The 18,221-nt window shown below is 46.5% G+C and overlaps 1 protein-coding gene across 2 annotated transcripts in view; it reads right to left on the bottom strand.

Annotated features, from left to right (window-relative positions):
• The window catches only part of PTBP2 (polypyrimidine tract binding protein 2), a 220,129-nt gene that overhangs the window by 186,587 nt on the left and 15,321 nt on the right, over nt 1-18,221 (bottom strand). For both annotated transcript variants that reach the window (XM_085601853.1, XM_085601852.1), the window contains exon 2: nt 4,108-4,138. In XM_085601853.1, coding sequence (XP_085457979.1) covers nt 4,108-4,138 — 31 coding nt within the window. The remainder of the gene's footprint in view (nt 1-4,107; nt 4,139-18,221) is intronic.

Genomic DNA, 18,221 nt, shown 5'->3' with positions numbered 1-18,221 from the left:
GACTTTTGGGTCCTTATCGGGGTATAAATTAAACGCAGGGAAGACCCAGATAGTGGTAAACGAATATGCTGTGTCAACTGACAGTAGAGTAACAGAGGGTGCAACCTACCTCGGAATCACCATAACAGCAGAAATAACTAAGATAGTGGAAGAAAATCTAGGCCCTGTGATAAAGAAAGCTAAGGAAAGTTTAGACAAAATAAATAATTTACATTTAACAACGATAGGTCGATCTAATGTAATAAAAATGAATTTTCTGCCTAAAGTTCTGTATTTATTTCGCACTATCCCTTTAAAATTTGGCAATACATGGTTTAAAGAACTCGATGGGATAGCTAATCGTTTTATATGGGCAAAAGGCAAAACACGCAGAGCCATTACATTTCTTTCCCTCTCAAGAGAAAGGGGAGGGTTAGCAACCCCGGATTTCAAGGCTTATTATTTAGCTGCAGCTCTGCAGTATATAAAAGGATTGTTGGGAGGGAGTATCAAAGACAGGTGGAGAGATAATGGTGATATCCCAGATATCTACGAACTGATACTGGAGGGCTCTAATGGATCGTCTTTGTGCTACGACCCAAACTATTATAAAAAAAACAGGTTTAAGACACTGGGGGGAGCATGGTCATTATGGTCGATGGTCCGGAAAAAGATAGCTATGGGAAGAATGAATTTTTATACCCCTCTTTATAAGAATCCGGCTATGCCAGGAGTGTTCCACGACCCAGTAATGAAACGCTGGGATAACCTAGGGGTCAAAGTCATTGGAGATCTCATCGATAGTACAGGTATGATGGTTTTCGAAAAAATACAACGAGAATATAAAATAGAGAGCAAAGACTTCTTCAAATACTTGCAGATTAGATCAGTATTATCCAAAAAACATGCAGGCAATATGCATTTCAAGAAAGAAGAAATAATGGAGCTGATCAGAAGCGAAGGGAGCTGCACAATAACTCAGCTATATAAAGTAATCTGTCTGTACAAAAAAGATGATCAAGTAAACACTTATGAGAAATGGAGAAGAAAGTTAAATTTAGAAAAGAGCGAACCTGAAAAATCGCTAAAACTCGCTAATACAACCTTAAGAGTAGCAAACTTGCAAACTCAATATTACAAGACCTTTTTTGAATTATATCATACCCCTTATAGAATAGCTTGCTGGGGCGGAACAAGTGGTATAACCTGTCCAAGATGCCAGAGTATGCAGGCAGACACTATCCATATGTTTGCTGCATGCCCCAAGTTAGATCTGTATAAACAACTGATAGAAATCCCAAGTGCCCTATCCATGAATTGTTCTATCAGATTAACAAATGAAGTCATGGTGTTAGGGGTGGTTAGAGACGGCACTGACGTAGCATTTTATGAATTCATATTCCTGGCCATGACTGTAAGTCGTCTGTGTATAGCATCTCTATGGAAAGATCCAAATCCACCTACGTTTCATCAGTGGCTATCGCGCATCTTGGCTATATATACTTTAGAAAAAACACCCTGGCAGTCAAAGATGGAAGGATAAACGATATTTGACGGTCTGAAAGATTGGCATACTGAATTCATCATTAAGATTGGGTTGAATTAGTATTTTTGATATGTGCTACTCTTTGGTATCCTTTTTTTTTTTCATTTGTTTTTTTTTTCCTCTCTCCTTCATTCACCTCTTTTTGCGTTATATGATTAATCCAAGTCTTGAAATATGTATTACTACTGTTGTAAAGATTGATGATGATTCAATAAAAAAAAAAAAATTAAAATAAAACAAAACCCTCATTTCCAATGGTAGGCCACCGTTTAGCATGAACGGCGACGCCAGCCAATGGAAATGAGGGGCGGGGCTTCAAGCCCTCTTCTAAAAGTCCTCCTAACAATAAATCTCGCAGAGCGAGCAGCGCATGTGCTGCCACGCTAGGCGAGTACTAAAATTACGTGCATGCTCAAAGCCCACAGAGTAGATACAGCATGTCTTGAAGACTGAACATGAGCTAAGCAGTACGTAAAAAAGTACTTATGGGGCAGGTTTATGGTTATAAAAATCCCGATTGCAATTTTGCAAAACCTCATAGCCGATGACTGAAAAAAAGGATTTTCTTTTTTAACCCCTTCAGTGCCACGCCCTTTCCCCCTCCTGTGCCGGGCGTTGCACTAGTGGGTGGGGTTCATGACGAGATAGTCTCGTCATGGGCACAGCGCAACCGTGCTCCATGACGAGACTATCTCGTCATGGGCACTGAAGAGGTTAATGGGCAAGTTCAAAACATGGTCCTGTATACAAAAAGGGCCAAACAGCCAAGTATGCTTCTGCAAGCAAATTAATTGATGTGCTGCCCTACTGTTAAATGCAAAAAGAACAATGTCATATATTCACCCCAGTACAGAGATCTGGGCCCAAATCCACGGTTCATCAATTGTGTCTCTTTTGCTTTTTCGCCCTAGGTGCACCGGGTATGCCCAGAAGTGCGTCCCGGGCTCAATGTGCCACTGGATTCAAGCTATCCTGGCTGATTAGGTTTTAAACCACGTTCTAGGATGCTCCTTTCCGGTCCAGGGAGGGCCTGGCAGTTCTGGCCGGACTGTTCCCTTGATGCACAGGGTCAAGATGGATCTGCATATGGTCAGGTCTGAACTGGGGTGGCATGGTGAGCAAAGGAATGATGGATTTAACCCAGATCTCTGGACAGGGTGAATGTTTTGATTTGTTCTGCATTCTGTCCATCAATTGTGTGTCTTTTGCCCTACTGTTAAAGCCACGCATATCAACAGGGATTTAGGCATGTGGTTTTTTGTCTTTGTTGAGGCAAAAAATAAATAAGTGATCAAATGGGTCAGGAGAAAAAACATAACTGAAACTATCAGGATAGCCCCAATTCAGATTATTACATTCCAAAAACAAACCAGAATTACTTAATTTCAAAGGTACGGCTGTGATCCCGCCTAGGAAATGTCCAGCACTTGATTGAGGAAATTATTAATATTGAGGCCAGAGCCACACGTCGCACGTCAGGGTATTATGAAAAGCATCAAAAGACTTTGTAATACATGAGGTCTATGCAGAGCTGCCAAAGATTCCTCCCCAAAGTATCCCATTCCGAGCTAAGGCTAAGAAAGTGAAGATTGTGCAAGGCTGGAAAAAATGCCCAAGCGTGCTAGCATGTGTTGAAGAACTAAATGAAAGGCCAGCATATCCTTCGACATCAGCAAGTTAAAATGCCGTACTGGGAACCTTTGTATACAAAGCCAAGCACTCGGATCTTATCTAGAAGATGACTTATAAACTTCGAGATACGGCATGTTGAGGTCTCTTAGGAATGAGCCATATAAAACGGTAAAGTGCCCCTCCCTCCTAACCCCCCATCTAACAGATTTGGTAGAATTTCCTGGACAACTGTGTACATCATTAAAATGGTTTCCTTACAATGGTAAAACAAGACACCAGGGACAAAAATGAATTAGTCCTAGGCTATATGTACTTTAGTGAGCATCATGGAGGAAAAAAACTTCATCGCACAATGTCGATATCAAAGTGACAAAAAATATTTAGAGTTTTGTCACACTGCTTGGAAGAGAGAGTGGACACATGGAAAATACTTAAATCACAATCTAAGCTGGAACACGACCACCCCTCTTCCTTACTTCTTCGCAGTCAGTCTTTACTGGCTCTCCAATACCACAAATGCAGGCATCTGAGTAACCCTTCCTGCCCTTGTCCCAGATTATTTTTTCACAAAAAATTCAACAGAGCGCTACCAAACACACCCAGGCACCCCCCAACACAATTATCTATGGAATTTTTATCCCTCACCTCCAGCCATCCACTCACATATACGCCCATTTCCCGTGCTTACCAAGGTCTGGTTCCAGTACCACTTGAACATAAGCAGCCAGCATAGTAAGAGGTGAGAGTTTAGGCGCAAAAGAGAAGCAGTAAGTAGTACGAAACACCTCACGTATTGGCTTGTCTGAATTCTCATTAGTAAGGTACCTCAATTTCTGTAGCCCACAAAATCGTTTTACCTATCCCAAGCCACATCTTACTGCTGATTTTATCCACATCACTCACATGTATCTTACACAAGTGACTCCATGCTTAATTAAAACGTTTCTTACCTTCACACCAACTGCAACATCTGAGACAATGCTGGAAAGGAAAAATAGCCGATTAATACCTGTTGGCCGATACTAGCTCATTAAATAAGAGCAATGTACGTTTTACTTATAAATCTGAGATGGACAGATCACTCTTAGCAAATAGCTTGGTCATATGAAACTCTCAACCCATTCTGAAATTTTACACAACAATCTCACCTCATCTAACCACAGTGCATTCATTCTTTAAACAGGATTGTGTACAGTAAGAACAATGGTTTTTCTTACATAACTGATAATGTACACCCAAAGCTTAATTTTCAGTGCTTTAACAGCTACTGTATAAACAATAGTTACCTAGGACTGCAGCACCAGGGCGCCAGAAGGTTGATGGACAGGTGGGAGGGGCCAAGCAAAAGCAGGGGGGGGGAGGGGGGAGCTAAAACTCACCTGAAAGTTTCCGAAAGTTTTGCAGGAGGAAGGGAAGAGATGAACTGAGGGCCTCAGGTAGGGAGGGGAGTGGGAACGACTTCTGGGGAGAGGAGCCTGATCGCGAGTTCTGGGAAAGCAGAAGAGACAGGCTCAGAGAGAGAGAGATGAAGTTGGGCAGAAGTTGGGCAGACTGAAGTTCAAATGTTTTCAGGGTAGTTGGGGACAGTGTGGGATGGTGTGCGGGGGAGGAAGGAGTGCGAAGACACTTAGGAGGGGCGAAGAAGAGTTGTATGCTTTGGAGCACACTGTGTGCTGGGAGCGAGACATCACTAGCCTGCATTGAAATACCTGTATTTTTCGGCGTGCCCTGGGTCAGCCAGTGCCCGACCACGGTACCATGGGGTACAGTGCTCTGTTTAACGAGGTGCTTTTACTTACTTTCGCTTTCTGTTTAAGTGCACAAAGGGTGGAAAGTGACTGGTGGGAGAGAGGCTGGGGAGCGGAACTAATGGGGCTGGAAAAAAATTAGATTCACTTTGTGAAAGCAGGGGCACCCCTCTCTACTGCCACAGCATTAATCAACAGAGTGGCAGTGATCAAGGCACTTTGGTGACACCCCGGGTGGCTAATATGGCAACTGGGAAAGTCCTGCAATATCCAAAAGCAAGCGCACAATGTGGTCCCGACTGTACCCACACCCCCCTCCTCCATAGAGCAGCTGCTGACTCCTGACCTGAGGATCAGTGTTCGAGCCTCAGTGTTGCTGAACTAGGCAAATCACTTAAATGCCAGACGCTAAATGATTGTACAATTTTTAATTAAAAAGCAGCCACCTCAGAGGGGTGGCAGCGTAATGTAAATAAACACGGTAATGTAAACCAGGCTGTTCCAGACAGTGCAGGAGAGCCTCGCCCGCGGGTCCCTCTCCAGCTGCTTGTCCTCGCTCAGCAGCCAAATACTAAAGGAGTTGTACAAAGAGCTTCTTCATAAGGGCTGCCTGTATGGTCAACGTCGATTTAAGAAAAAAGAAAAAAAAAAAAAAATGAAACCGGACGCTGTGGTAGGGAGAGCAGCGCACGAGTGCATTAATTAATAATTTTAAAAAAATACCATGAAACCGGGTGCCGTAAAAGGTAGAGCAGAGCCAGAGTATGTTAATTTAAAAAATAAATAAACGGGCCAACGTGTTAGGGAGAGCGGCGCAGAGTGGGTTAATCAAAACAAGCGGTCGCCATTACCAAATTAACACAAGAGGTCGTCATTATGCAAGCAGCAGCGTGTTCATTTTTTCATCGCGCTTTCACTTTAAGTGAAAGTGCAATGCAAAAAATAAACCTGCTGCTGCCTTTCAGAAACACGTATGTAATAAAATAGTGCATACCCAACAGATATAGCCATCGTGTATTTCCAGTAAAAGATCAAATCCGGATAGGCAGAACTAAAAGGAGAAATGGCAGTAAAAAAAAAAAAAAAAAAAAAAAAAACCCTGATCCTGAATCAGAAGCCAACGTTTAACAAATGATGATGCCAGCCAATGATAAATATGGGCGTGGCTTCAAGCCCACTACGAAAATCTCCTCTGCCCCAATATGTCTCGCAGAGTGAGGAGCGCATGCGCGCTCCAGCGCTAGGTCTGCGAGACCTAAAAAAAAAACAAAAAAAACATTTGGATAACATCTACATAATCCAGATTGGAATTTATAACTCCGTTAACTTTAGCAAAAAACCTTTACGGGCGCTTGGCACTCGTGACCCTAGACTGATTTAAGTGTAACAAAATGGCAGAGGATTGGGAACAGACTTGTAGGTTCCATGACACACTACAGGAAATAGGTCAGTCCACTACATCTGTTGGATGTATTGCACTGTGTCTGATCGCATAGGCACAGTCATGTGCACAGTATTGCATTTCAGTGCCAGGGCCGCTCTGACTGCACTACTGGTCACATATTTAATTATGTATTTATATACATTAGACACTGTGCAAAAAATACTGCATGCTTTGCAAAGGCCCAATGCTAGTTTATTATGGTGTTTCAAATGGCACAACAGTGGTAATACGGTCACAGAAAGCAACACAATTAGGATTTTCATGCAGTACCATTTAGCAGTCCACTGCCCTATAATTCTACTGGCCCAGCTGTAACATAAAAAATGTTGTCCTGGACTTTTAATTCTTCAGTGTATTGAATTTTTCAACTCATGCTTATTTCTAGCACTTCTTGCAGAGTAGATCTTGGACATACAGCTATGGACTCCTAGGTAGAGAAGAGGTTCCCTAGCTAACGTAGTGTAAAAAGCAGCATCAAGGGTGTTGTGGAGACGATGCTAAATATGTGACTATGTGCCATGCCACAGGCACCCTTCCCACTGATGAAAGTAGTAAACTATAAAAGTCATCAAGCGAGCAATGTCAGCAGCCCAATCAATAACCAACAACAATTGGACCACATATACTTGTGTAGAGGAAAGCATGCTGTAGTTGAATTGAGCAAAGACAGAATTATCCAATATATCCCCGCAGAGGTGCTAATCCGGTCACATGTTCAGTCACACTACGAAAACTGCAATTTGAGTAAGCAATGATACAGATGCCAGCTGTCTTAGGTAGAATATATCATGATGAAGCAACTTCTTGGGCTACAACAAAATAAAAAAGGCCCTTTGTTAAACATAATGAATTAGCAGATTGAATGAAGCAATATTCGCAAAAAGCGTTACAAAAACTACTCAGGATTAAATTTGCATTGCAAGTACAGACCTTTAAAGCAAAATAATGCATGATATATTTGGAGAACTCCCTTTCCTCCTTGGAAGAGTATGGAATTCGCTCAGACTACTTGTCAAAAGGCATGACTTCAATCACTTGCACTCCTGCCATAACAGAGAGCCTTGGACCGGTTAGCACAATAAGAGGAAATTGACTATGTCCACAACTAGCAAGAGAACATTTAGGAAGCTTACTTAAAAATAACTGAACTCATTCAAACAGGAACATTCTGAGTGCATGGTGGAACGAGATTGCATTTACATACCATGGGGCTCATGGGCATAACACTTGTTTTACACAGCTGTGTTACAAATTAGATACTCTATTCGATGTGGTGCCGGACTTCTCATTATTACTGATCAATAAAAAAAGTTTGGAATGCAAATAAAAATGACAACTTACACAACTATGACCTTTTGCTCACTAAACCCCGGATATTTATATATTACTGACAAAAGTTAAAGTGAGGTTATAATAAGTTATTAAAAATGTAGCTAGCATTTAAAAAAAAAAAAAAACATTTTGGTTCGGCCATGTACAAATATAACAAGTGTTGGTAAATGCGTTAGGTTTTGCCTATGTGATTAATAAGCAGATTTTGTTTTAAATGTTAGATTGCTGAGTAGTACAATATACGTTATAAATGGTCTGTTACAGATTTGACTTGTTTATGTACAAAAGTCAATATTGAGCAGTTACTAGTGGTATACTGTGGGTAATAGCAAAATGTTGAAAAAATTAAAGCGAGAAATAGAATTAATTGGTGTAATAGCATTACGTGATTAGAGACGTTCTGACAACTTTTGGGTCCGGTATCACTGCACCTGCTGCACCACTCAAATTATGCCCCTAGTGCCTGCAAGTTAACTGCATTTGTGACTGCATGTTTAGCAGTGAAATATAGCTAAATATGGCATTTAGAGGGGTGCCTATAACCTTTGGTCCTGGTGCAACTGAACCTTTCAAATCATGACCCTTTAGATAAATGCACTTGTGACTGTCTTGTTCAGTAGTAACATTTTGCAATAATCTGGGTTTAGTGTGGCCTCGAGCTGCATCTGCTTTACACAACTAAAACATAAAAAAGCAAGCATTCCAGTATACTGTTAGAAGCTGTCTACCTTTTCCTTGAGAAGGAACCTTATCTGAACAGTAAACGGAGCTTAAACAGCTTTTGTAGATTTATCGTAAATGCGTGCAGCCAGGGGGTAAGTTGACAAAAAAAGTTCCACACTAAAGTGAATGAAGGCAGTAATTCAGCATTGAAACTGGTAAGAGCTCCCTTTTAACCCCTTGGATGCTCATGACGGAGCGGTTCCGTCATGAGCATCAGTTGGGCTGTGCTCATGACGGAACCGCTCCGTCATGAGGACAGCCCCTGGGGGAAGCGCTGGCGCTCCCCCCCTGGGGCACCGATCGTGCCCCCACAGACGGGGATGGCAGCGGAAGAGTTTCCGCTGCCACCCCCGAGCCCCCCCGCGCTTCCTGGTGACGTCAGCGCGCACAGCGCGCGCTGGCGTCATCAGGAAGTGCTCGGACGCCTGGAAGCCATTTGCTTCCAGGCGTCCATAGAGGAAGGTGAGTGGTGTTTGCTCCGGTGGGGTGGCGGGGGCCTTGTAGAGTGTATTGAGGCGTCGGGGGAGAGGAAAGAGTATTTCCTCTCCCCTGATGTCTCAATACAGGGCATTCCTGCTCCACGATCGCGCACAGCGTCGCGATCGTGGAGCAGGGATGCCCCACTAGACACCAGGGATGTGTTTTTTTTTATTTTGGAAGCGACCCCTTGGGTAAGGGTCGCTTCCTGGGGCCAATTATTATCTGTAGACTTTTCTGCCCCCTCTGGGGGCAGATCGGTGTTTTTTTTTCACCGTTTCTGCTCCCAGGGGGGGCAGAAAAGCCCACTAGACACCAGGGATATTAGTATTTATGTTGGAAGCGACCCCTTGGGTAAGGGTCGCTTCCTGGGGCCAATTATTATTCTGTAGACTTTTCTGCCCCCTCTGGGGGCAGATCGGTGTTTTTTTTTCGCCGTTTCTGCTCCCAGGGGGGGCAGAAAAGCCCACTAGACACCAGGGATATTAGTATTTATGTTGGAAGCGACCCCTTGGGTAAGGGTCGCTTCCTTGGGGCCAATTTATATCTGAAGACTTTTCTGCCCCCTCTGGGGGCAGATCGGTGTTTTTTTTTCGCCGTTTCTGCTCCCAGGGGGGGGCAGAAAAGCCCACTAGACACCAGGGATATTAGTATTTATGTAGGAAGCGACCCCTTGGGTAAGGGTCGCTTCCTTGGGGCCATTTATTATTTGAAGACTTTTCTGCCCCCTCTGGGGGCAGATCGGTGTTTTTTTTTCGCCGTTTCTGCTCCCAGGGGGGGGCAGAAAAGCCCACTAGACACTAGGGATATCAGTATTTATGAAGGAAGCGACCCCTTGGGCAAGGGTCGCTTCCTAGGGCCCCTAAATATTTGGAAGACTTTTCTGCCCCCTCTGGGGGCAGATCGGTGTTATTTTTTTGCCATTTCTGCTCCTGGGGGGGGGGGCAGAAAAGCCCACTAGACACCAGGGATATAAATATTATTGTAGGAAGCGACCCCTTGGGCAAGGGTCGCTTCCTTGGGCCCCTAAATTTTTTGAAGACTTTTCTGCCCGGGGGATCGGTTTTATTTTTTCGCCGTTTCTGCTCCCACGGGGGGCAGAAAAGCCCACTAGACCCCAGGGAATTAGTTCAAATAAAAATAGAAGTGACCCCTCGCTTCCAGGGTGCAATTTGTTTTCTGCCCCACCTGGCACACAACCCGATTGACCATTTGGGTAGTGACATAGCATGTTAGAATGTTTATTGTTATATTTTTTGTGATTTCCAATTGTAATGTTTTTTTTTTGTTTACTTTTTTGTTCTAGGTGAAGGCTTTTCTTCTTTTCACGTTGCCGTTTTGTGGCTGGTGGTTCTGCTGTTTGTGTAGTTTGGTAAGAGACTTATTTTTGTACAATGTAAATGTGTTTGATTTCTCTGCCTGTTTTTTTTTTGCAAATGGTGTAATAATAGCAGTATGTTTGGTTTTTGAGTGTCAAAAACTTTTTGCATTGGTGCTCGATGTGTATTTTGTTGTCTTGTGAGTAATTTGTTTTTTTTTCTTCTTTCTAGTTTGATATCGTTGGTCTTTGCTGTGTCACTGCAGAGTTTATTTCTGGTGAGTGCAGCTGTCTCTTGTAATTGGATTGTATAGTTTTTGAGTACATTGATCTTTGTGATAAAGGTACACAATTCTTTACTTACTTGGTGTGCACATTGTTGGTTGTTGTTGACTTGTTTGTGCAGTCTTCCATCTTAGTAGGTATAATGGCTAGCCGCAGGATGACTGCTCAGCAGGTTGTTGGTTTGCTGTTTGAGTCTTCCTCTGATATTGGGTCAGAGACTGACTCTGCTTCTGAGGGAGAGGGGGCAGGGGAAGATTCTGGCAGTGAGTTTTCTCTCCGTATGGGGTCATCGGATGATGAAGATACTCTTAGTGCGGATGAAGTGCCTGTGTTAGAGGAGGAGACTGATGTGCCGATAGTGCGGCAAGAGGCATCTGGGCTGCAGCCTGCGGCTGCAAGGCTTCCCGTTGGTGTAGTGCGGCAAGAGACATCTGGGCTGCAGGCTGGGACTGCAAGGCTTCCCGTTGGTGTAGTGCGGCAAGAGACATCTGGGCTGCAGGCTGGGGCTGCAAGCCTTTCCGTTGGTGTAGTGCGGCAAGAGACATCTGGGCTGCAGGCTGGGGCTGCAAGTCTTCCCGTTGAAAGTGATGACCTCTGGGTTGCCCCTGGCATGGTGCAGCCGGAATTTCCTGAGTTTACTGGTGTTCCAGGGTCTAGAGTGAATACCGAGAACTTTTTGCCTGTAAATTTTTTTCAGTTGTTTATGGACGATGTGTTTTTGGCAGAGATTGTTGAGCAGACTAATTTGTATGCCGAACAGTTTTTGAGGGACAACAGTGCCAGTCTTAAGCCACACTCTAGAGCTACCCGGTGGACTCCCACAAATGTTGAAGAGATGAAGAAGTTCTTGGGTTTAACTTTTTTGATGGGCTTGCTAAGGAAGCCATCATTGGCTTCATATTGGTCTAGCAGTCCCTTGATGGCAACGTCTATTTTTCCGGCAGTCATGAGTCGTGACAGGTATTTGCTTCTGCTTCGGATGATGCACTTTGTAGATAATGGTTTAGCGTTGCCACGAGATCACCCTGATTGTGACCGTCTTTTTAAGATTAGGCCTGTCCTTGATCACTTTGTTGATCGATTTTCTGAGATTTATGCCCCTGGTAGAGAAATTGCAGTGGATGAGTCTTTGGTGTTGTTCAAGGGCCGCTTGGTTTTTAGGCAATACATTCCTAGTAAGAGGGCACGCTATGGAATAAAGCTGTATATGCTGTGTGACAGTAGGACTGGATATGTCTCCAATTTCAGGGTGTACACCGGTAAGGAATCTAGGTTTAACCTCCCTGGTTGTCCGTCCACTTTTGGAGTGACTGAGAAAATTGTTTGGGAACTTGGAAGAGGATTTTTTAACAAAGGCCACCATTTATATGTAGATAACTTCTACACTGGTGTACGGTTGTTCAGGGAATTGGCCAAAGTGGACACTTTTGCTTGTGGCACAGTCCGCTGTAACCGTAAAGGTTTTCCGAAAGAACTTGTTTGTCAAAAGCTTGTGCGGGGACAGTGCAGTGCGTTGCGTTGCCAGGAGCTTCTTGCTGTGAAGTTTACAGACAGGAGAGATGTCTACATGCTGACTTCCATCCATGATGAAAGCACTGCACCTGTGACTGTTTGGGGTCAGGTCGCTGAAGCGCGCAAACCTGTATGTGTTTTAGACTATAATAGGTACATGGGTGGTGTTGACAGAGTAGATCAGAGGTTGGAACCTTACACTGCTCTTCGTAAGGCTTACATTTGGTACAAGAAGTTGGCTATCCATCTTTTCCACTTGGCAATGTTTAATGCTTTTGTTGTGTTCCAGGATTCTTGCCCTGAGTCAACGATGACTTTTGTTAAGTTTCAGGAGTCTGTAATAGGCAGCCTTGTTGTAGTGGAACAGGCAAGTGTTCCTAGAGTTGGACTGGTGGAGGATGTTGCTAGATTGAAAGAACGCCACTTTCCAGATCACATTCCTCCCACACCCGCAAAAGATTTTCCCAGTAGGAGATGTAGAGTCTGTTGGCGAAGAGGTACGCGGAAGGAGTGTCGTATGTACTGCCCCGATTGTCCCTCTCATCCTGCACTGTGTCTCTCTGCTTGTTTTAGAGCGTACCACACGCGAAAAAATTTTTGGGAGGATTCTTGAGTGGTAAAGTGAACTGGCTGGTCTGTATTCTTTGGATAATTTGATTCTGTTTCAAGGTTGGTGTTAGTGCAATGTATTTAGTTGCTGATTTTCTGTTAGAAAATTTGTATCTATTTGCGATTTGTTTGTGTTTTTATTTTTTTCTAAAAAAATCCAAAATGTGATGGCGGTGTGTGTAGGCTTGCGCTTGGCTGTTGGTGTGTGTGGACTGGCACTTGGTTGGTGGTGTGCGTGGAATGGTGCTTGGCTGACGGTGTGCGTGGACTGGCGGTGTGCATGGACTGGCGGTGTGCGTGGACTGGTGCGTGGCTGGTGGTGTGCGTGGCTGGTGGTGTGCGTGGAATGGTGCTTGGCTGGCGGTGTGCGTGGAATGGTGCTTGGCTGGTGGTGTGCGTGGAATGGTGCTTGGCTGGCGCTGTGCGTGGACTGGTTCTTGGCTGGCAGTGTGTGTGGACTGGTGGTGTGTGCGGACTGGTGTTTGGCTGGTGGTGTCCGTGGACTGGAGCTTGGCTGGTGGTGTCCGTGGACTGGAGCTTGTCTGGTGGTGTGTGTGGACTGGAGCTTGGCTGGCGGTGTGTGTGGAATGGTGCTTGTCTGGTGGTGTCCGTGGACTGGAGCTTGGCTGGCGGTGTAGGTGGATTGGCGATTGGCTGCCGGTGTGCCTGGACTGGCGATTGGATGGTGGTGTGCCTGGACTGGCGCTTGGCTAGCGGTGTGCGTGGACTGGCGTTTGGCTAGCGGTGTGTGTCGACCGGTGCTTGGCTGGCTGTGTGTGAGTAGTGACTTTCTGCTGGTCACTACACACACTGCTAGCTGAGTGCCACTCCACGCAATCCTTCTGCCTGTGTAGTTGCTGTGTCTGGATTGTGGGCGTGTGAAAGTGATGGGCCCTTGAATGGCGCTGTGTGCCGGTGTGAGTTTTGTTATGTGATGGGCCCGCGGCTGGCGGTGTGAATGGTTTTGTATGTCTCACACGTATGAAAGGTGTATGAATGGCCTGTAAAGAGGTTGGTGCCTTGTCGTGGCTTTACAGCTCACGAGCTGTGAGTCAATGGTTCAGTTTCTTGCCCTTTCAATTATTACCAGTGCATTTCATTTTTTGTGAAATCACTTGGTAATACAATTTTATCTACTGAACCATCACTCACCCTCGTGCCAAATCCAACCAGTATGTGCGTGTGCTTGCGGGTTAGATGACTGTGCAGTAATATTTGTTTTTTGAAGCAGGGTGTACCTTGTCCCTTTTTGGTGATTTTTGTACTGTGTTGCTTTTGTACCTGGTGGTGCGAATGGTCTTGTTTGTATCACGTATGAAAGGTGTGTGAATGGCCTGTAAAGCGGTTGGTGCCTTGACGTGGCTTTACAGCTCACGAGCTGCAAGTCATTGGTTTGGATTTTTGTGAATTTAATTATTGACAGTGCATTTCATATTTGTGAAATCTCTTGTTAATAAAATTTAATACACTGAACCATGACTTGCCCTCGTGCCAAATCCAACCAGTATGTGTGTGTGTTTGAGGAATAGATGGTTGTGCAGGAATCTTTTTTTTTTGTTTCTCTGCCAAGGTACACTTTCCATGTAAGAATAACCCACCAACTGTAGATATTGTCGAAAACCTTTGGGAGTTCATGGTGATGTCTCTCTAGTGATTTGAAAAATATTTTTTATCCCCATTGTCCTGTAAACCTCAAATTGTCTGCCACATTTTCTTTGCAGTATTATTCCTAAATTCTCACGCTGTAGTAACAATAGGTAATCTGGTTATGCAAGGGGGGTTACTTTTGTTTTTTGCCCAGGGCTCGGCGGCCATCTAGGGAAACCTACCAAACCCAGGCATTTTTGAAAACTAGACACCCGGCGGCTTCCAGGGAGGTATGGCTTGCGTGGATCCCCCAACGTTTCCTTACCCAGAATCCCCTGCAAACCTCAATTTTTGCCCAAAAAATCACTTTTTTCACACATTTTGGGGTGGGAAAGTAGTGGCATCACCGGGCTCACACAAATTTACCACCACCCAGCGTTCCCCCAGGTCTCCCGGTAAAAATGGTGCCTCACTTGTGTGGGAGGCCCAAGTACCCGCGGCAGGCAAGGGCCCCAAAGGTAGTGAGGCCACCTCAAGATGGCCTATCGCCAAACCACCTGGTTTTGCAAGGGGGGTCACTTTGGTTTTTGGCCCGGTGCGCGGCGGCCATCTAGGGAAACCTACCAAACCCAGGCATTTTTGAAAACTAGACACCCGGCGGCTTCCAGGGAGGTATGGCTTGCGTGGATCCCCCAACGTTTCCTTACCCAGAATCCCCTGCAAACCTCAATTTTTGCTCAAAAAATCACTTTTTTCACACATTTTGGGGTGGGAAAGTAGTGGCATCACCGGGCTCACACAAATTTACCACCACCCAGCGTTCCCCCAGGTCTCCTGGTAAAAATGGTGCCTCACTTGTGTGGGAGGCCCAAGTACCCGCGGCAGGCAAGGGCCCCAAAGGTAGTGAGGCCACCTCAAGATGGCCTATCGCCAAACCACCTGGTTTTGCAAGGGGGGTCACTTTGGTTTTTGGCCCGGTGCGCGGCGGCCATCTAGGGAAACCTACCAAACCCAGGCATTTTTGAAAACTAGACACCCGGCGGCTTCCAGGGAGGTATGGCTTGCGTGGATCCCCCAACGTTTCCTTACCCAGAATCCCCTGCAAACCTCAATTTTTGCTCAAAAAATCACTTTTTTCACACATTTTGGGGTGGGAAAGTAGTGGCATCACCGGGCTCACACAAATTTACCACCACCCAGCGTTCCCCCAGGTCTCCCGGTAAAAATGGTGCCTCACTTGTGTGGGAGGCCCAAGTACCCGCGGCAGGCAAGGGCCCCAAACGTAGTGAGGCCACCTCAAGATGGCCTATCGCCAAACCACCTGGTTTTGCAAGGGGGGTCACTTTGGTTTTTGGCCCGGTGCGCGGCGGCCATCTAGGGAAACCTACCAAACCCAGGCATTTTTGAAAACTAGACACCCGGCGGCTTCCAGGGAGGTATGGCTTGCGTGGATCCCCCAACGTTTCCTTACCCAGAATCCCCTGCAAACCTCAATTTTTGCTCAAAAAATCACTTTTTTCACACATTTTGGGGTGGGAAAGTAGTGGCATCACCGGGCTCACACAAATTTACCACCACCCAGCGTTCCCCCAGGTCTCCCGGTAAAAATGGTGCCTCACTTGTGTGGGAGGCCCAAGTACCCGCGGCAGGCAAGGGCCCCAAACGTAGTGAGGCCACCTCAAGATGGCCTATCGCCAAACCACCTGGTTTTGCAAGGGGGGTCACTTTGGTTTTTGGCCCGGTGCGCGGCGGCCATCTAGGGAAACCTACCAAACCCAGGCATTTTTGAAAACTAGACACCCGGCGGCTTCCAGGGAGGTATGGCTTGCGTGGATCCCCCAACGTTTCCTTACCCAGAATCCCCTGCAAACCTCAATTTTTGCTCAAAAAATCACTTTTTTCACACATTTTGGGGTGGGAAAGTAGTGGCATCACCGGGCTCACACAAATTTACCACCACCCAGCGTTCCCCCAGGTCTCCCGGTAAAAATGGTGCCTCACTTGTGTGGGAGGCCCAAGTACCCGCGGCAGGCAAGGGCCCCAAACGTAGTGAGGCCACCTCAAGATGGCCTATCGCCAAACCACCTGGTTTTGCAAGGGGGGTCACTTTGGTTTTTGGCCCGGTGCGCGGCGGCCATCTAGGGAAACCTACCAAACCCAGGCATTTTTGAAAACTAGACACCCGGCGGCTTCCAGGGAGGTATGGCTTGCGTGGATCCCCCAACGTTTCCTTACCCAGAATCCCCTGCAAACCTCAATTTTTGCTCAAAAAATCACTTTTTTCACACATTTTGGGGTGGGAAAGTAGTGGCATCACCGGGCTCACACAAATTTACCACCACCCAGCGTTCCCCCAGGTCTCCCGGTAAAAATGGTGCCTCACTTGTGTGGGAGGCCCAAGTACCCGCGGCAGGCAAGGGCCCCAAAGGTAGTGAGGCCACCTCAAGATGGCCTATCGCCAAACCACCTGGTTTTGCAAGGGGGGTCACTTTGGTTTTTGGCCCGGTGCGCGGCGGCCATCTAGGGAAACCTACCAAACCCAGGCATTTTTGAAAACTAGACACCCGGCGGCTTCCAGGGAGGTATGGCTTGCGTGGATCCCCCAACGTTTCCTTACCCAGAATCCCCTGCAAACCTCAATTTTTGCTCAAAAAATCACTTTTTTCACACATTTTGGGGTGGGAAAGTAGTGGCATCACCGGGCTCACACAAATTTACCACCACCCAGCGTTCCCCCAGGTCTCCCGGTAAAAATGGTGCCTCACTTGTGTGGGAGGCCCAAGTACCCGCGGCAGGCAAGGGCCCCAAACGTAGTGAGGCCACCTCAAGATGGCCTATCGCCAAACCACCTGGTTTTGCAAGGGGGGTCACTTTGGTTTTTGGCCCGGTGCGCGGCGGCCATCTAGGGAAACCTACCAAACCCAGGCATTTTTGAAAACTAGACACCCGGCGGCTTCCAGGGAGGTATGGCTTGCGTGGATCCCCCAACGTTTCCTTACCCAGAATCCCCTGCAAACCTCAATTTTTGCTCACAAAATCACTTTTTTCACACATTTTGGGGTGGGAAAGTAGTGGCATCACCGGGCTCACACAAATTTACCACCACCCAGCGTTCCCCCAGGTCTCCCGGTAAAAATGGTGCCTCACTTGTGTGGGAGGCCCAAGTACCCGCGGCAGGCAAGGGCCCCAAACGTAGTGAGGCGACCTTTGGGATAGGCAATGTTGATGTTGCCTCACTACGTTTGGGGCCCTTGCCTGCCGCGGGTACTTGGGCCTCCCACACAAGTGAGGCACCATTTTTACCGGGAGACCTGGGGGAACGCTGGGTGGTGGTAAATTTGTGTGAGCCCGGTGATGCCACTACTTTCCCACCCCCAAATGTGTTAAAAATGTGATTTTTTGAGCAAAAATTGAGGTTTGCAGGGGATTCTGGGTAAGGAAACGTTGGGGGATCCACGCAAGCCATACCTCCCTGGAAGCCGCCGGGTGTCTAGTTTTCAAAAATGCCTGGGTTTGGTAGGTTTCCCTAGATGGCCGCCGCGCACCGGGCCAAAAACCAAAGTGACCCCCCTTGCAAAACCAGGTGGTTTGGCGATAGGCCATCTTGAGGTGGCCTCACTACGTTTGGGGCCCTTGCCTGCCGCGGGTACTTGGGCCTCCCACACAAGTGAGGCACCATTTTTACCGGGAGACCTGGGGGAACGCTGGGTGGTGGTAAATTTGTGTGAGCCCGGTGATGCCACTACTTTCCCACCCCAAAATGTGTGAAAAAAGTGATTTTTTGAGCAAAAATTGAGGTTTGCAGGGGATTCTGGGTAAGGAAACGTTGGGGGATCCACGCAAGCCATACCTCCCTGGAAGCCGCCGGGTGTCTAGTTTTCAAAAATGCCTGGGTTTGGTAGGTTTCCCTAGATGGCCGCCGCGCACCGGGCCAAAAACCAAAGTGACCCCCCTTGCAAAACCAGGTGGTTTGGCGATAGGCCATCTTGAGGTGGCCTCACTACGTTTGGGGCCCTTGCCTGCCGCGGG

Source organism: Triturus cristatus, chromosome 4_2, assembly GCF_964204655.1.
Source record: "Triturus cristatus chromosome 4_2, aTriCri1.1, whole genome shotgun sequence".
In the NCBI taxonomy this organism is placed as follows: Eukaryota; Metazoa; Chordata; class Amphibia; order Caudata; family Salamandridae; genus Triturus; species Triturus cristatus.
This window is presented reverse-complemented; position numbering and strand designations above follow the sequence as displayed.